We start from the raw sequence: 20,074 nt of genomic DNA, 5'->3' as shown, positions 1-20,074 counted from the left end.
ATTTATCTCCTCTTCCAAACTATAGAAATAGCCTATTTCTTTGCTATCTCTCTCTTTCTTATTTCTCTCTTTTGTAAATCAACCTAAACAAACACAGTGTAAATAAACATTTTCTATCGCTAATTTAGTAGCAAAATTTTTTGGTCAATTCTTTTTCTATTTTATGAAATTCTTTTACGGTCAAATTCTCACACTAATTAAGATTAAAAAAAAAACTCACACTAATTAAAGTAGCCTATAAATCTGGCCACGATAAGAACCAGAATTTTATCCATTATCCTCGAATTCCTTGTCCAACAAGGACACATCAAAACCATCCAAATTTTTTTTTTGGACGGTACGATATAAATCTAAAAGATTCCCAATCACCATAACTCCTAAAAAAATTCCAATCACATCGGCGAAAGTCGTCGACGAAGAGGAATAAAAAGAAAAATTATATATATTTTTATAAAATAAAAATTTGAATTCAGAATTCTATCTATTTTTTTTAAAACATAAATAATTAAACTCTATCAATTCATTTACCAACTAAATAATGAAATAACATTCAAAACACATTAAAAAAAAAACTAAATAATGAAATATTGTACCAAAAATAATTACACTGTGAAGAAATCAACCACTTCAAAGTTTTCAAACCAGTCATTTTCAAAGCATGGTCTTCGATTTCTACACTACACTGTTCTTCTGCCATCCCATTATTGGTGATTTATCATCTACCACGTCATCAACGATCCACTTAGTGCGTGCCAATACATAATTAATTTCCATAAAATTAATTTATCCAGAATGGTCGGCTAAACAAACGGCTGAGATCCTATCTAAAACCACGCACACAAAACCGAGAAACAGAATAACATTCCTCCAATACAGTTTGCTTTTACAGTCACCATGATTCGTTCTCTCTCTCCTTCTCTTTCTCTATCTCGCTATTCCCAAGATAAAAGCAACAACACGAACAACAAGAGAGAGAAACACGAAAACAAAAACAAACTCTGATTCTCCCAATGAAGTTAATCGGCGACGGAGGCACTGGCCGGAAAGTTCTAGTCGGAGTTAAATTAGATCCCCGCAGCCGTGAATTACTCACGTGGGCACTCGTTAAGGTCGCCGAACCCGGCGACCTTGTTATCGCGCTTCACGTTCTCGATACAGTCACTGGTCTCTCTCTCTCTCTCTCTCTCTCTATGAGCATTGTTTTTCTCATTTGGTTTTGTTTTGAACGTTTGTGTTGAATCTAGAATGTGATTTTTGTGTGTAGAGGGAACATCGTCGTTGCTATCTCTGGTGAAAACTTTTGATTCAGTTCTCGCCGTATACGAAGGCTTCTGCAATTTAAAGCAGGTTCGTTTCGTAACTTTCGTTTCGTTTACTATTTCTATATTTTTTGGATGCTCAGAAAACGAGGGAAAATAATTAATAAACCGTTGTGTTTCCGTCACTTTTTGTTTGGATGCTGAGAAAATGATGGAAAATTTTAACGGAAAGTGAATTAACGGAGTTTGTTTTGTTATTAATGTTCAGGTTGATCTTAGGTTGAAAGTGTGTAGAGGTGATTCGGTTAGGAAGCTTCTAGTACAAGAGGCGAAAGCGTTTGGAGTTTCAACGGTGATTTTAGGAACTTCCAAATCTCATCATACAATTCGTTCGTCGTCGTGGGTTGCTAAGTATTGTGCGAAGAAATTGCATAAATGTGTTTCTGTTTTTGCTGTTGATAATGGCAAAATTGCTTTCCAAAGAGAAGCTAGTGGTCAAGGTTTTGCTTCACACCTTCATTTTCTGCATTTCCCCTCCAATTGTAGCTATTTTCAGCTTTGGTTTGGATACAATATAATTATTTATCAGTAATTTTATTTGATTATTATTTTTGTAATGGCAGAAAAATTACCTGAAGGACCACATTTATCATCGAAATCGTTGGTGATTTTTACTAATAAAAGTGTGAAGAATTGTGGAAGTTGTGCTCTACGAGAGATATCTGAAACTGAAGTTGATCAAGGGGAGTTACTTGATCATGATTGTGAAAAGGAAAACTCACTTGCTTTGGTACCGTTTCAAAAACTTGATGATCATGATTCCGTGGTGGGTAATTCCAAACAGTCAAAACCTGGTTGGTCGCTTATTCGCCATGTATTTCAGCACAAAAAGCATACTCCCAAGTCTTCGCCGAAAAGTACATTTGTTTTTCAACGGGCATTACGACATTCCAGTACTAGTACTCAATCTTCAGCTGTAGTATATCCAGATCATAAACAGATTAATATTGATAAAGTTGATGATTCTCCCCTGGATGGGGAGAGTGGTGCCATTGTGCCATTTGGATCTGCCATTACCTTGCCTCCTCCCACCCTTTGTAGTGACACCGGTAACCTTCCTGAAGAATTGTTGGTCTTACGAGAGAAGTATTCGTCTTCTTGTAGATTGTATAGTTTGCAGGAACTTGTAGCCGCAACTGTAAACTTCTCATCCAGTAAGCTTTCGTGACTCCATATTTGTTTCCCAATTTTTATTCTAGTCACTTGCTTGAGATATGTTCTGATCTTTTCTTTAATTGTCTGTTTCAGAAAATTTGGTTGGCAAAGGTGGTAGTAGTGATGTTTACAGAGGATGTCTTCCTGATGGCAAGGAATTGGCTGTGAAAATTTTGAAGCCGTCAGAAAATGTCCTAAAAGAGTTTGCTCAGGAAGTTGAGATTGTTACAACTTTGCATCACAAGAACATAATATCTCTATCTGGTTTTTGTTTAGAGGGAAACCATTTATTACTGGTCTATGATTTTTTATCAAGGGGAAGCCTAGAAGAAAACCTTCACGGTAGATACTTATGTGGCCTTGTTTGTTAAATTCTAGTGATTACGTAAATCTTTACATTCTTTAATTTATCCTGTGGTGCTTTATGGAATAGGTAATAAAAAAGACTATAATTCATTTGGATGGCAAGAGAGGTACCGGGTGGCCGTGGGTGTAGCCGAGGCCTTGGATTATCTGCATAACGGCTGTGCACGAGCTGTAATCCATAGAGATGTCAAATCTTCTAATATCCTTCTTTCAGACGATTTTGAGGCTCAGGTGCTGTAAAATATTTACTCTCCTTGTTCTGTTAGATATGGTCATCCTTTTATATTATTTCCAACTTGATTTCAGTTATACTAATCCTTTAAGCCACATGTTTATTTCTTCAGCTCTCAGATTTTGGACTGGCTAGTTGGGTTTCTTCTTCCCATATTATTTGTACTGATGTGGCTGGAACTTTTGGGTGAGTAGCATGCTCTTTCCTCCCTCCCCTACCTTGTTTATCTTTACATCATTTCATTGGTCTGAAAAGGTTTTATCTGGCAGGTACCTAGCTCCTGAGTATTTTATGCACGGTAGAGTAACCGACAAAATTGATGTTTATGCTTTTGGTGTTGTACTCCTTGAGCTTCTATCCAATAGGAAGCCCATTAACAATGAATGTCCAAAGGGCCAGGAGAGCCTTGTTATGTGGGTAAGTTCTTTTCACAGTATTGTAAATTCAGCATCCAGGATTGTTACATCACTGCATCTATATAAATAAAACATGTATTAATTAAAAAACTTAACATTCCACAAGTATTGTATCCTAAGAGTTGGAAGTCAATGTGACTAATTAATCACCACATCCAGGCTACATCAATCTTGAAAAGTGGGAAGATTTCCCAGTTGCTTGACCCAAGCCTTGGCAGTGAATACAACGATTGCGAGATCAAGAGAATGGTTTTGGCTGCTACTCTATGTATTAGACGAGTTCCTAGACTGCGACCTCAAATCAGCCTTGTAAGTCCTTTGACTACGCAAATTCATTTCATTCCATTTGTCCCACCCTATTTGTCCTTTTGGATATCAATCATGTTTCTTCAATCACGCAGATACTGAAACTTCTTAATGGCGACGAAGAAGTAACACGATGGGCAGAACAAGAAGTTTGTGCACCAGAGACGCATGATGGATTTGATGAAGAACCAGTTCCAACAAATATCCAGTCCCATCTTAACCTTGCGTTGCAGGACTTGGATGATGATGCAGTTTCTATCAGTAGCACTGAGCAGAGTGTTTCATTGGAGGACTATTTGCAAGGAAGATGGAGTCGCTCTTCAAGTTTTGACTAACTACTTCACCACGGTATTGTTTGGGAATCAAATGTTTGTTTTGTTTATAGTATTTTGTTTTCTTAAGTTAAGATTTCTGGAATTCTGCGGCAGCGTGGATTGGGTCTTGGAAGAGAGGTCCAAAAATTATCCCCCTCCTTGACTTTGTAGCTACGTTTCAGTTCGTGTTTTACAGAAAGATGTTAACAGAAGCCGTTGGCCTTTCTGAAGTAAATTCTAGCGGGCTAGGTGGCTAACATGTAGATTTGGATTAAAAAAATGAAGAGTATATATATATATTGTGCCACGAAAGAACATTCTCTTGCTTCTAAGTTAAATGGTGTTGCATCCAAAATCCACTTGGACCATTGTTGAGTCCTTTTTTAGCTGTAACCAATTTGTTCTTCTTATGGTTGAAACACGACTAGCTCTTTGTCATTTTTAACTGTAACCATTTGCCTTCTTTTCATGTGAATTGTGTGATTGAAACTAAAACCATAAAGTTTAAGTTAAGGTAAGGTAACTTTCATTGGGTTTAGATTCTATTATTATAAAGCACGAAATTGTAAATAGCATTTGAAGAATGAGTCCCATACTCCCATGTTTATTATGTCTTTTGGCTTGATCCTTTATTTAATTATTTAGTTTTTCCAGCGTAAATAGGTCGCTTCCAAGTAAAACTTGGATATTCACATATCTAATTGGCGATCGAGATGAAGCTCATATGATGTAGAAATATTATTTTGATGATCTGGGCAGATTGTGCAAGTTATTGTTAGATTTACTAATCCTTTCAAGGGTCTAGGACATATTTCTTCTGATCCTCTGTTTATCTATTGAAAGTCAAGTTTTCATGTATATAATTCTAATCCTTGAAGTTAGTTTACTTGTAAGTTTGGACTTTGGAGTCATTGTATTGTGGCATGTTATTGACTTTGACTAAAAAAATGCACGGTTTTTCTACTTTCAAACATGGAATTAAGATCCTTACTCCTGAGGTTGATGAAATTAAAGAATTTTCAATTTGGACACAGAATGATAGTTTGAAATAATGAAGTAAAGCAATGACCAAAATTCCAAAGACCTAGTAAAAAAATGCTTTAATGAATACACTTATGGGAGATACTGTTAAAGAAAACACTGATCAGTCCTTCATGCAGAAGAGTATAAAAAAATCCTTCATGCGGTAAATAGTTGCATCATACTAGTATTTGAAAATCGCAAAACAGCCATTCTCCCAGCAATTGAATCTGTTGAAACTTGAAATGCCGTAGAAAATAAGATAGGTGAACATTTTGATACTTGAGTTAATCTGAAAACACTGAAATATATAAAGAACAAGAACAATTGAAAGTTCTCCCAGAAACATGATGTCCCAAATACTCAATTGAGAGACCAGATCAATCCGATGGACTGTTTTTGTTGTCGTTGAGGATCCCGAATATTCTTGATCACATGGTTCATGGTTGTCTATTCATAATTTTTAAATTGCTCGTGATTTGAAGAGTTTGGGGTGATAAGATTTGAGCTATCATTTTACTTATTCTCAAAGCATACAATTTCCCATGCATGGCAACTCACGAATTTGATAAATACAGAGTGATTTTAATATTTTTAAATAAAATAATTAGAAAAAAGAGACAATTCTACTTTAGCTGTCCATAATTTTTTCGCAAGTTGTGAGTTTCGTACTACTCCTCTATTCCAAAATATAAGATTTAGTTGATCATTGCATGTACGTCAATGTATAATTTTGATCACTAATATATTTAATTGTTTATTTGTAAAAATTATAAAAACTTGATATTTTGAAAATACTCATCAAAACAAATCAAACAAGATCTCATATGCTAATGTTTATATCTATATGTTATTACAAAAATACGATCAAAACAAGATAAATGAATAGTACATTTAGTCAAATGAGTTCTTATATATTGAGACGGAGGGAGTATTATCATTTTCCATTTGGTAAAAGAAATTCCTTTAAAAAAAATTGTACCGAAGAACTCCACTTATTCACCTGTGAATTTTCTACCCATTAAGCTACATGACAAAAAAAAAAAAACTCTAAATATATTGAGTTTGATGACAATATAACATAAATTGAGTTTGACAACGATAAATTAAAAGTGACTAAAAACTTTTTAGTTGAGCTTGAAGAATATTGCTCGTGATCACGTGGTTGTTTTTTTTTTTTCATTGGAGGAGAATATTTTTGAAAGTGACTAAAAACTACACTAAACTACTAAAACTATTTTCTCTATATATAAGTATAAATTGATATATTCTTTAACAATATTCATCTTAAAGACTTATCTAGAACATTAAAAAAAAAAACTGACTTATTATAATAGAAAAAAGATGTAAAACCATCGTATTGTGACTTATATATCCTACTCATCTTGAAAAACACCTTATCATCGTCAAGGTGGAACTTGAGATTCAATTATTATCAAAACTAGAACATTGACCCGTGCGGTGCACGGGTCTGATTAGCTGTAAGTTATATAATGATTAAATAAAATATGATAATTTCAATAATGTAAGGTATATGAAAAAAGTTGAATAACATTAAACGATAGTTCAACAATTATTTTGGAAAAATATTCATACAAAGAAAATTATGTTATATTGCGGAAGACTTCCTTATAGACCACATTCGAAGTCTTAGTCGTATCTTCATCATCATCATCATCATCATCGATGATCAATATTTTTAATCCTTTTCTAGAAGTAACTCTTGAAATTGCAACATGCAACTGACCATGTGAAAACACTGGCGACAGAAGATATATCCCAACATACTTTAAAGATTGTCCCTGACTCTTATATTAATAGTCATCGCAAAAGAAATCATTATAGGAAATTGTCTCCGTTGAAATTTAAAAGGAATTCTCACGTCAGATGATGTCAGAGAAAATTTATGTATGAAAACCCGATCACCAATATTACTTCATGAAATAATTTTTCTTTCAAGAGCACGTTTTCCCAATCTCGTAATAATAAGTCTTGTACCATTGCATAATCCTAATTTTTGATTCAAATTCCTTAATAGCATATCTGGAACTACAACTTTAAGTCTCAACTTGTGATTTGGAAGTCCCAACGTAGAAATCATGTTCAAAAATTCGGGAGTATGAACATCATCCACTGTTTGACCGTATACATTTTGTGTGAGTGGAGTATCATAACTCAATTATGTTTTTTCTTCACCAGGAATTAAATCCAACATATAATCATTTATTGTGTCTACTATTGAATTTTTAGGAGCTAGTATAACTCTATTTTGGAAATACGTTATATCGTTCATATTTTGTAAAAGTTGGGGATAGGTGTTTTCAACGATAAAAGCAAGATGATCACCTGAACTTGGAATCAACAAATCTGATGGAATGTCAAGTTCTAAATCATCATCGTTGTCATCTCCAATTTATCCATCGCCAATACCCAAAACCCATTCAAAAAACAATCTTCTTTGTTCAACGTTTGCACTCGAAGCACCACCGAGAAGCCTCATGTTTTTACTCAATGTTAAAACTTCACAAAAATTCCAAAGAACTAAAGAATTAATAGTAGCATGAACAACTTCTGGCCTTGTACCTTTGGGTATTACTGGTAGAATTTGTCTAAAATCTCCGCCAAAAACAACAACTTTCCCACCGAAAGGAATGTGTTTATTTTTTTCATCGACAGACTTGAGAATATATTTTAAAGTTCGATCAACAACTTCGAAACAGTGTTTGTGCATCATTGGTGCTTCATCCCATATAATGGGCTTTGCTTTTAGTATTAATAGCGCCAAAGGGCTTTTAGGAACTATGGTACATGTTGAAAACTCGTCAACATTTAGAGGAATACAAAACCTTGAATGTGTTGTTCTACCGCCAGGTATAAGCAATGCAGCGATCCCACTTGAGGCAACTGTTAAAACTATCTCACCTTTTGAGCATAATGCGGCTGACATGACCCTCTAGATAAATGTCTTCCATGTACCGCCATAACCATAAAGAAAAAACACACCAGGTTTGTTTTCGTTAACTCTTGTCATGATTGTGCCATATACTTTACGTTGCTCTGAAGTCATAGTTAACATCAATTTAACATGTTCCTCAGCTAATGATTGTCTGTTATAATTCAATTCGTCGTGTATTAAACTGTTTTGTATATCATGAACTAATAATGTGTCTGCTCTAAGCATTGGAGGATAATCTTTTAAACTCTTCCCACAACTACGTAACATCATCTCAATATCTGCTAGTGCATATTATATTAATTGATCATCGGTTAATATTAAATCTGCAATGTTAAAATCAAAATAATGAATGTGATTAGTGACATGACTATGGTTGTGTTTGGTTGTATTGCAAAAAAAATTGATTTAGCAGAATTGAGTTTGATAATAACTTTCCAAATCACACATGATAATAACTTTCCAAATCTCACATGATAATTATTCTCTAAATTTATGATCCGGTGGAAAAAAATCATTGATCAGGAAAGACATAAAAATATTTCGTGATGAATAATATAGTCAACAATAATTTTGATATGATATACTTTTAAAATTGATGGTGCTTATCAATTATTGCACATAATTTTAATCACAATTGGTATACTTGCATAGTGGTTGGAAATATTGCTTTGCACTAAAGGGTTGCGGTTTCAAATCCTAATCAAGACAAAATTGTATTATTTTTTAATAAAAATTGCAAGATAAAATGGAGAGAAAACAGGGAAAACAAATTAGGGTTTAGGATTTGCTTGTGTATACAAGCTTATAATATAAAAGATTAATAGTAATGAATATCTAATCTAATTTAAATAAAGCAAATTAGTAGTAATAACTAGTTCAAATTTCACATAAATTGAATTCACTTCCGCTCCAATTATTTTTTTTTTGGTAGCAAAGCATTGTGCTTGATGTTCTACCAAAAAAAAAAGCATTGTGCTTGATGTTCATTATTTGAGTGATAGGTTCCGTTTAGCCTCGACTAATTCATGAATTTGTTCATGGACCAATGAAAATAACTGACTATCACAGGTTTAGATCCGGTTAAAAGATTCCTACACACCATAAATAATAACATAATATAATATCCAATAATTATTAACATTTTAAAAAGAAACACAGTTGTATCCCCCATTTACTTCATTTTTGTTGTTTTTTTATTTTGTCAAAAGAAAAAGAGATCCGTTGTTGAGGTGGTTCCCATTTTTAAAAACCCAATCGATAATAAAAAGTCATAGCCATTGATTAATTGCTTCTTTCTTTGCATTTACATCCATTTAATCTTACATCTTTCTTGGTTGCATGTTTTCGTCTTCTTATCGTCGTGTTAACTGTTATGAATCATGGAATCGAAGGGATAAAGATCATAGATGTCGGCAAGATAGAGTGCATAAGAGTATTCATGGGGAAGATACTCATAGAAATTCATATTGAATGAATATAGATTGATAAAAGAATGAGTAAAATGTACAATGAAGTAGCTTATTTATAGGACTATTTGGAGTAACTAACTCCCTAACTGACTTTATAACCTCCTAACTAACTTGGTAACCTATCAACTAACTCTAGTTGATTAACTAACTATCTATATTCTTAACATTAACATCAATTTATCAGAGGTGGTGGTGCGGAGAAGACGAGAATACACGGCTTATGTAGTGTGGCGGAGAAGAGACGGCGTAGGTGAAGTATTTTTCGAAATTGATTTTGGGTTTAGAATAAGAATTGAAGCTGATTTGAGAGTTTTAATTGAAAAAATTGAAAATTGAGGAAATGAGATTTGATTTGGGAAAATGAGGACATGAGGGAAGTCGTACAGTGTGAGAGGAGTAAAATTAGTTGGAAACAAATGAGGAATTTTTTTTTTTTTATCAAAAACGAAAATTGGATTATATATTTTTTTTTATGTAATTTGTACAAAAAAAAATTAGTTAAAAAAATATTTTGGTAGCTAATTTTTGGTCTCTAATCGAGGGTGGAAAATATTGAGAAAATATTTATACCAACAAAAATAAAAATAATGGATCATAATTCATAAACTTTTTTAAGAGATTTGTACAAAAATAAAAATTAGTCCAAAAAAATTTCTATTTGCTAATTTTCGGTCTCCAAGTAAGAGTCTTTAACTCGATTAAACTCACGCCGCTTGAGACCTAATAGCCTTTATTCAAGTATTGTTAGTCTAACTCAGTTTTTGTCACCGTGACTCAACTAAACTCAAGCCGCTTGGAACCAAATAATCCCAATTCAACTAATATTATTATTGAAAGATTTTTTTTCATAGAGTTCGAAAGATATTTTTATAAGAATTAAAAATAAAAATTGATATATTTAAACAGACCAAAAACATATTTAACCCTACTATTAGACAAATTATCATTAACCATAATAATATTTCACATATTAAACATTGATACAATAAGTTGTTTTAACGAGGTCCATAACAAGAACATATGCTCTAAGGGATATTTTCTCTTTAGGCCCCCCACGTTTCTTTTATACCCCCCTTACTTACGTTTTTGCCCCTGCACGGTGTTTCGGGTTATACGAATCGAACTTTAAAAAAATTCGGTTAATAGAAATCGTTCGCTTTTCCCTTCGAGTTTTGTTAACCGAAGTTAACTGATATAGAAACAGAAGCTTAACTTCTCCTCTCAGTTACGTTTTTTCTTCTAAACACCAACAACACCACTCCTTCTTCTTCTTGAGAGCGATTTTGTGGAAAACTTCAACATCCTACCTCAAACCATTCTTAATCAAGTAAGTTCCATGCATTTACATTCACTCTTTTCTCATTCCATGTTTTTCTTATCACATTCACTCTTTTCTACGTTTTTTTTCCCTCCCTGAGTAATTTTCTATCTCAAAATTCTATGTTTGAATTGTTGAATTAATGATTAGTTGTTAGTTTAGTTAGATGTTAACATGAATGCATGTGATATTAGGTTCAATTTGTGTATGTCATTAGTTGGTATTATGGTCTACACTACGTGTTCGACAAAATGTCTAAGTCAAATTAAATGTGTTTCCATACGAATAATGTTTCCATAGGTGTTAGCATTAAACGTTGATTGAATTATAGTTTGAATTTATCATGGTTTATAAGATTGTATTGAGTGTGACTATATTTTTCCATGTTAGGATAAATATGGAAGAAAATGTTGGGAGAGGTAGGCATGGCAAGCCAAGCAATGCAAATGCTTCCGCTCGTAGAGAGCTTGCTGCAAATCGCCCTGCCAAACGAGGTCGTAGTAAGCAGCAAGGACCAATTCCGGCGCGAGGGACACATGATGCTGAGGCGGGTGGTTCGCGTACGCGTACACGGTCACGTTTAGGCCAAGCACAAAATGCTGCTGAGGATGATGATTTTGACGCGGATCAATTTCTAAATCAGGATGCCGAGTATGGCGAACCTGAAGAACCGCAACCTGATGAACCGCAACCTGATGAACCGCAAATTGAAGAACCGCAACAACCACCACGACGGAGACCGCAACAGCGACCACGGCAACCACGACGAGATGCAGCAAATGAGGGTTATGGAGGAGGACCAAGTGATATGTCATTATTAACACAATACGGAAATCATAGGGCGGTTCCGATATGGGATGCAGAACCAGATGATCACGAGGTACCGTTAAGTGTATTAATTGTTTTATTAAATGTATTAATTGTTTTAAATACTGTGATTATGTTAATTAAGTTTTCAATGTTTTGTGTTGTTGGAATTTTTCAGGTTTTAAAGAGGACTCTGCGTTGCCAAGCTAGCGGGAAAAAGGTTATGGACATCATCAAACCGCCTCGTAGTGAGAGGTGGTTTTGGGATCCAATAGAAGCATCGGGATTGGAGCCGCTTACCCGTGTCAATTTTAGCGTACTTGACTATGGGGTTATATGGGCATTTGTTGAAAGATGGCATCCGGAAACAAGTACTTTCCACCTTCCGTTAGGTGAGCTCGGCATCACATTGGACGATGTACAATGTCTGTTACATCTTCCAATCCAAGGAAAGTTTTTGAACCATACGAAGATGTCAAGGGGAGAAGGGGCTGACATGGTTAGTTCATATCTAGGAGTTGTGCGAGAGGATATTGATAAAGCATTTGCCGAAACCAACGGGGTACATTTGAAGCATACTACCCTGCAAACTCTATACACAACAAACCAGACGTCTGCTGAAAGAGCGATTGCTGAAAATAAGCCGGCGCATGTTGTTAGGCTTTACAGGGAGAGGAGCGTAAGGGCTTTTATGCTACATTTGGTCTGTTGTACCATATTCAGCAACAAGAGCAGTTACTACGCGGATGTTGTGTATTTGCAGTACTTTCAAGATTTGTCATGCGTTCATGAATGGAATTGGGGTGCTGCTGCTCTTGTTCATCTGCAGCATTATTTGGATCACGGGTCTGCGGTTAGCACGACTCAGATGGCTGGCTACATGTAATTTCTTCAGGTAAAAATATATGAGCGTTATATAAGATATTATTTGTATTTGTCTAATTTGTCACATAGACTATGTTTGGCTATAATGAATCTTGTTCGTCATACTTTCAGGGATGGATTATTGCGCACTTTCCAAGACTTAGTGTGTGGGTGGAGGCTCCTAGATATACAGCGAACATGCCACTAAATTCAAAGGTTGTTCCTGGGCAAGGACATAAGGATGCAGCTGGATATAGAAGCAGTTTGGACAATATTCAAACTTACGATTGCGTGTTCAGCCCGTATGATGCCCACCGACAAGTGCGACCTTTGATAAATGCATGTTGGTTTTCTGGATGGTTAAGGTGTGGTAAATTGAAAGCCAAGCATTTACCGGAACGTGTGCTAAGACAATTTCAACATGTGCAAGGCATTCCAAGAAACCCGAGTATGTCTGCAACGCCGGGGATGAACTTGTGTGAGATAGATCGTGTGTTTACGGAAGAATTGGAGCTGAGGATGATAGATGAAGAGATGAGGGGTCGGCCTGTTACAAGCCCGTGGGACACTGAACCCGGATATATGTCATGGTTTTATAGAGTGTCGCATCCAGTTATGCGACCCGTAGAAGCTCCTGAATCACCACCAAGGCCACCTAATTTAGAGGTGTTAATAGAGGCGGCGGAAGCAAGAAATGACCCTAATCTAATGCAAGTTTGCCGGAGTGTCAAGGTTGAGGTCGAAAGGGCAGTTCGCGATGGTGAGGCGGTTGAAGGAACTCCAATTCATGGTACTTTGCAGCGGATTCTGAATTTGCTTAATCCGATACTTGCTTATAGGCGAATTAAGCGGGGGAAGGGGACACGCTACCACACTCGGGGGTAGACTTTGTTTGTTTTTGTAACTTTAATGTTGACGTGGTTGTTTATAAACTCTGATGTTTGTTTTTATTTTTGATGTAACTTTGATTATGACAATTGGATGTAGTACACTACGTATTTTAGTATCGTTTAATTCGTAATTTGTTACCGGTTGTTACGTTTTTTATTAATCGCTAAAATATTTTTAGATTGGATGGTTAATATGTTGATGCTCTGTCATATATAACATACTAAAATGTGTTATAAACAGGTTTGGACCTCAAATGTGTAGAGGTGGTGCAAGGCAGAGACTCACATTGACTGGTTTTTTGGCCTGATATACTTCGGTTTGTACGGATCGAAATTGTTTAAATTCCCAGTAATTTCGGTTTGTATCAATCGAAACTTAAGTTTCGGTTTCTGCGGGTCGAAATTAGTTATATTTTGCGAAATTCATGTATATAGGGGGTATAAAAGACATGATGGGGGGGATTGAAGAATGGTATGATTGAAGAATGGTAGGATTTAACTCGATATTAAAATTGTTTCGATAGAACTCTAATATTGAAACAAACTTTAATACTAAAACGAAATTAGACAAATCAAACACAATAAACGGAAATTAGGAATTACATCGGAATGAAATTTTTACAACGCATCAAATGGAAACATGATTTCGATCTTCCGGACGAACAAGGCTAGCAAGGATGGCTTCGACATATCTTGTCAGCGTTGCATCTAATTCGATAGGCCCCCTGTTGCTATACTGCTCGAAAATTGAGAACATAGTTTCAATATCATCATTGTTTTCAAGCATCATATCGGTGAAGGAAATGCGTCCGTCGGGACCGATCGACGGTTTACGGTACTTGAGACTCGAAACTGTTCTGTTATCGTTCTGGTTGTTGGTGGTACGATTCAGCTCGTTCAGTTGTTGTTTCAGACCATCGAACGTTTCACCATCGTTAATGCGAAACAAAATTGGTTTTTCGTGGTTGAAGTAAACTGCTGCAAGGGTAGATCTCATGCGTTGTGTGAGTGAGACATCCATTTTTTTGTGAGTTGAGTGTTGAAAAAAGATGTGGTAATGTACATTAATTTATAGATGATATTGTTGCACATTATTGTGGTAGGTGATGGTTAATGTGGTAGGTGAAGTTTAAATGGAAGGTGATGGTTATTGTTGCACATATTGATTAATTAAAAAACTTACAACTTACATTTTTAATTCAAACATTCATTAACTGAAAATTACGTAACGTAATATAAAATTCAACAACAACATAAACGGAAAATCAAAACATAAACGGAAAATCAACAACATAAGGTAGCATACAAACGTGGATATTTCGGATCAATTTCAATCCAGTCGAACATTTTTCTCACATCTTCATCATCTTTCAACTCTTTCCATTCGTATTTCCGTGGTGCATCATCATATCCTCCAACATGGTCAGCTGCCAGATCGATATATGACTCATAATACGCTAGTTTGTCTATTTTGATTTGTCTAGCGTATTTGAAGCGATACATGGCTTCAATCGTATTTTTGATAGTTTGAAGAGTTGTTAAAGTGTTTTTCAAATCAACGCAGAACAACTCGTCGTTACCGCGAAACTTGATTGAAAATGGATAAGAAGTCGCTAAATTATTTTTAACAAACCGTTTTGAAGTACTCATTTTGTAGAAAACGATTTCAATTATTTTCTAACTCTCCCTATACGTATTTATAATACATAGAAATCAATAATATCCACATATATTGTCGGTGCAATATCGACCACGAATATCGACCACGAAAATATTGTCGGTGCAATATCGACCACAAAATATTGTCGGTACAATATCGACCACAAAAACTTGTCGGTGCAATTTCGATCATTTTTCACATAATACCTACCTTTCTTCAATCCCCCCCATCAAGTCTCTTATACCCCCTATATTCTGTTTCGCAAAATTTAAATTTCTTTCGACTCGCAGAAACCGAAACATAGGTTTCGATTAATATAAACCGAAATTACTGGAACATTTCGGTTGATAAAGATCGAATTATGCAGAAACAAGGCCAGGTTATGCAGAATCACTTGCAGAACCACCTCAAAATCGTCGAGGTCAAAACCTGTTTTTTCTTTCAATTCATTTCCAAAATTATATCAGGCTAAATACAATTTGTTACAACATTTCATAACCAAAGTTTCATAATCATATTTCATAACAATAATACCAAAGTTCAATATACAATAATACCACATTTCATAACCAAGGTTCATGTGTAAATTGCGCATACAAAGTTAATATGTTACAAAGCATAATCGGCATGGTATACATCACAAAATAATGCGCTTAGCTACCCTTTCAAAAAATAGTGCGCTTAGCTACCATTTCAAAAAATAATGCGCTTAGCTAATTCAAAATGAAACTACTAAAATCTACTACAATTCCAACGGATCGTCTTTGCTACCCTTTCCAATCGTGACTAAGTCATCGCCTGCTCTTTCAATGGTCAACAGCTCACCAAACTTTTGCATTCTATCCAAAAACATGGGCTCCCATTCTGCAGCTTCTTCGGAACAAGAGTTTTTCCACTGATGAGCCGTTGGAGGTATCGGACATCCTACTTTCAATCGCACTAACACAAAGTGGTCAGCGAGCGCGCCGATGCAAATAATCTTGGAATCCAAGTCTGACGTGTCTGATGGAGGTTTGCCACGCAATGGGAAACAAGTTCTAGATGCTCCACACCTTTCCATATTTGATAGTTGAACAACAACCCTCTGAAAATGAGTAGCCACAACGTAACCCATATCCGGAAAAGTAAACCATTTGTCCTTGGTTGCAATAGCATGTTTACTCCTTCTCGGTGGTGGGAAAAGTGCATCCGTGACATACTTGTAACGCTCAGTATCCAACAACTCCACATATGATTCCTTATGCAATCTCAGCTCCCTCTCCATGTTCAGTCTGATCAACTCATAATCTTGTTGATTTCCTTTTTGGTGCAAAGCTACCACACGGTATCCACAATAACCGTCACCTTCAACGTCAATAATATCTTCAATAAATGGGTGCATGAACTTCGGCATATGGTTGATAAAAGGAATTTCAGGAGGTGCTGGAGGTGCTGGAGTCAAAGTACTGATGACGAGTTCTTTAGGCACCTCAGGCACTGTTTGTGAAGTCGACGGCTTTGACTTTGTTGGTTGCGACTGAGATGCCTGTGTAGCTGCAATATGATCATCAACATGCTCCCACCGAGACTTATCCCTGCTCGTGGATCTTGTGACACGAACTGATTTTTTCTTTCTAGCACCTTTTGTTTTGGCCTTTTGAAGCGGAGGTTTCACAGAGGTGGTTTCTGGATATGCAATGAGACGAAGTTGATTCCTAATATCATTCTTCACGCTAACATCGGCTGTTTTTAATCGTTCCTACAAAGAAAGAAAAAAAATCAAACTCATTAAAATTAATTGTATACAAAGTGTAACATTATACACATAATGTAAAATTAAAATCATAATAAAAAAGTATACGAAATGTAACCATTATATTTATGAATGTGTAATAACCTGAATTGCTTTCCACTCAGCCAAGCAATCATAATCGTCAGCCACATCGCCCGGTGCCGGCTCATCTTCGAAACACAGTTTCTTCCATTGAGGGTGAATCTCATCCAGTCGGATAGGTTTGTTATTTTTTATCTTCTTCGCAATCAAGCATGCACATGGCAACCCGTATGTCCTTCTCATAACACAGCCACACTTTTTGCTATCCATACCACATTCTTCGACCCTGTTTGCTTCGTCATAAATGTGATCCATAGCCTTTCTTGAGATTTTATAAAACAAGAATGCGTAAAGAGGATCATCATCGTATCTGTGTTCCGCAACAGACATACTCCGACCGAATTCACCTTGTACTTCGGTGAACTGACTTATCAACATCTTATTTATCGCTTCCCATCCTTTCACCAAGTCACCGTTACCGTCCTTCAAGTAACCTTTCAACACACCATGACATGATTCAGCTCTATTCGTGGTGTGATTCCCCATGTGCATATGTTGGTCTACCCAAGCATTGACAACCCTTTCTTTATCAGTGTCTAGGACAGTCTCTTCAACATAACGCAAAAACTTTGGCCATCTCGCACAGAGCTCCCTAAACACCATAACATTGTCAGCATATTCTTTTTCCGTTGGCGACTCTAACACATCATTAAAAGCATCGGTGATTTGATCCCACACATCAGTCTGCTTCTCATTCTCTCCATTCTTGATTTTCACAATTTCCTTCATCTTAGAGCTCACGTTCTTTTTTACATGGAAACGACAAACCATTGCAGCCGATGTTGGAAATACCTCGGAAACTGCATTCATCAGAGCCAAATCCCTATCGGTGACAATCACCTTCGGTCTAACATCCTCATTCCTTAAGAGACTGACACACTGCTCTAGAGCCCAAGTGAAGTTGTCTTCTCTTTCATTGGTAAGCCAAGCAAATCCAACATTGAAAGATCTCCCAGTTGATGTGAATCCGACAATCTCAAATAACGGCATTTTGTATTTGTTTGTTTTGTATGTCGAATCCATCAAAAGCACAGTAGGAAAAGAATTGAACAAACTTATAGATTTAGGATGTGCAAAGAAAATGTCTTGAACGTGTTCGGATCCGTCTGCAACAACCGTCCTATGTTTGAAAAAATACCCGGTCTCGACAAGTCTTTTGGAGAGGTGTTGCATTTCAGTCATTGATGCCCTCATTTTAAGTTTTAATCGATGACTTAAATTGTAGAGTTGCTTTGCCGTTGTCTTGTTGTTTGGATCCCTATCTTTCAATGTGGACATTATATTCTTAGGCGGAACCAAATTCCTTGACATTTCCTCCATACATTGCCTTTCTTCCGGTTTGAGACGACCGACAATGAGATGGCCTTCAACTGCCTTGTCCAACTCGTGGTTATGTTTGCCATTTACAACGGTCAAATGCCATGTTTTATCGGCATGACAATAACCACGGAGTCGAAATGGACAGCCGCATTTCCTCGTGCCGGTTTGATCAGATTTTAGCTTCTTATTTGTTGACACGTACCGGCCTCCCCGCTCGCAATCCAACCTGAAATATTGCTTCCTCTTATCGCTGCCGTTGTCGGATTTGCCAATTACAATTGCAAACTTTAGCTTTAAGGCAATCTCCCGAGCCCATCTAATCAACTCATCTCGGTCAGGGGTTGCCATTTCAGTGTAAAAATGATCTGATGTATCAATCTCATATGCAACAGGTCTAGATGGAGGTTTATCAGGCGGAACCTCAACAATTCCCGGGGCACAGATACCTAGCACAAGCTCTCGTTTGCCCGCCATAACTACATAATATAAGAGGGATAAACACATAATTAGCCACATATAATACTTAATACATATAAAATTGGTAGCACATTCTATAATCCATAACAGTTAAGGCAATGCAAGCAAAACAGACAGTCAAGGCAAGTAATTTTACATTGCAAAAATTAAAGTTCCAGTAATTTCGGTTAGTATCAACCGAATGAATCCTTCGGTTAGGCTTGGCAAGCAAACACGTTTAAACCAACACAAAACCAAAAGTTCCAGTCATTTCGATTCGTATTAACCGAAGGATTCCTTCGATTTCTATAAATCGAACGATTTTGTGTCAGAAACCTACCAACCTAGCATATATGACAGTTGAAAATAAAAGAAATTAAACGGAAGATTACCTTAATATTGTGCTTCAAATCGCCTTCCAACCCTTAGCAAACGTTCCAAACTTGATTTTAAGCAGCGATTTGACTGAAAAACGAATTGGATTTTGGGATCTCTTTTGGTAGTGTGGGGATGAAGTATTGAAAGTGATGAAGAATGTGAGAGGTTGCTTTCTATATAAACATACTTCGATTCGTAAAACTCGAAGGAGAAAGCGAGTGGTTTTTAAAAACCGAAGTTTTTATTTTTTCGATTCGTAAAACCCGAATTTGCTAACCAAAAAATTGGTCATTTTCGAAGGGCAAATTGGGATTTAAGGGGGGTATAAAAGAAATGTGGGGGGTGGGGAGAGAAAATATCGCTCTAAGGTCCATAACAGTAACACTTGTCCAAACATTTGATCCAATCCACCAAATATTGTAACAAAAAAAAAAGAAGCCAATCATCACATGTAGAGCTGTAAAAAGGGCCTTAAGGGGTCGACCCTTTAAGGGGCGGACCCACTTATTCCTGATTATTAATTTTATTTAAATTTTAAACACAGTTTTTTTAGGGTGCCGATCGTGGACAGTGCTGATTGAAGAAAACGAGAATAAGTTCACGACACTAGAAAAATTGTTTAAAATTTAAATAAAATTAATAATCAGGAATAAGTGGGTCCGCCCCTTAAAGGGCCGGCCCCTTAAGGCCCTTTTTACAGCTCTAATCACATGTGAACAACCTTACATAGACGTGTTAACCAGTTCCAAACTTTCAATCCAAGCCGTTGATATATATATATATATATATATATATATATATATATATATAGGGGTTTTCTAACTTAGACCCTAGTTAGGTCTAAGTTAGCAAGGTGCACCTTTTCAATTGGACCAAAATACACATTCTTTTTAATTAATTAACCAAAATACCCATTAATAGACGCGGATCCAGTGTCGCGCGCGTACCGAAGGAC

General features: G+C 36.1%; 4 protein-coding genes across 4 annotated transcripts; 2 read left to right on the top strand and 2 right to left on the bottom strand.

The window, feature by feature from the left end:
• Positions 1-859: 859 nt before the first annotated feature.
• LOC123914064 (probable receptor-like serine/threonine-protein kinase At5g57670) lies at positions 860-4,720 on the top strand. Its single transcript, XM_045965039.1, has 10 exons — positions 860-1,164; positions 1,265-1,347; positions 1,528-1,759; positions 1,883-2,473; positions 2,568-2,816; positions 2,908-3,071; positions 3,185-3,258; positions 3,342-3,489; positions 3,648-3,797; positions 3,890-4,720. The coding sequence occupies exons 1-10, from the start codon at positions 1,011-1,013 to the stop codon at positions 4,127-4,129; spliced, it is 2,085 nt and encodes a 694-aa protein (XP_045820995.1). The 5' UTR covers positions 860-1,010; the 3' UTR covers positions 4,130-4,720.
• A 5,914-nt stretch (positions 4,721-10,634) lies between these two features.
• On the top strand, positions 10,635-13,427 carry LOC123915005 (protein MAIN-LIKE 1-like). The gene is made up of 4 exons (XM_045966164.1): positions 10,635-10,880; positions 11,262-11,751; positions 11,857-12,531; positions 12,675-13,427. The coding sequence occupies exons 2-4, from the start codon at positions 11,269-11,271 to the stop codon at positions 13,425-13,427; spliced, it is 1,911 nt and encodes a 636-aa protein (XP_045822120.1). The 5' UTR covers positions 10,635-10,880; positions 11,262-11,268.
• A 633-nt stretch (positions 13,428-14,060) lies between these two features.
• Positions 14,061-14,453, bottom strand: LOC123915004. Its single transcript, XM_045966163.1, has one exon. It carries the CDS (start codon positions 14,451-14,453, stop codon positions 14,061-14,063), a length of 393 nt encoding a protein of 130 aa, XP_045822119.1.
• A 1,142-nt stretch (positions 14,454-15,595) lies between these two features.
• On the bottom strand, positions 15,596-19,203 carry LOC123915003 (PKS-NRPS hybrid synthetase cheA-like). Its single transcript, XM_045966162.1, has 3 exons — positions 19,134-19,203; positions 16,969-18,761; positions 15,596-16,830 (listed from the first exon to the last, which is right to left on the bottom strand). Exons 2-3 carry the CDS (start codon positions 18,757-18,759, stop codon positions 15,835-15,837), a joined length of 2,787 nt encoding a protein of 928 aa, XP_045822118.1. The 5' UTR covers positions 18,760-18,761; positions 19,134-19,203; the 3' UTR covers positions 15,596-15,834.
• Positions 19,204-20,074: the final 871 nt, after the last annotated feature.

The sequence above is a fragment of the Trifolium pratense genome, linkage group LG3 (genome assembly GCF_020283565.1).
Source record: "Trifolium pratense cultivar HEN17-A07 linkage group LG3, ARS_RC_1.1, whole genome shotgun sequence".
Taxonomy (NCBI): domain Eukaryota; kingdom Viridiplantae; phylum Streptophyta; class Magnoliopsida; order Fabales; family Fabaceae; genus Trifolium; species Trifolium pratense.
The sequence above is the reverse complement of the archived record's forward strand: the minus strand, read 5'-3'. Positions and strand labels throughout refer to the sequence as shown.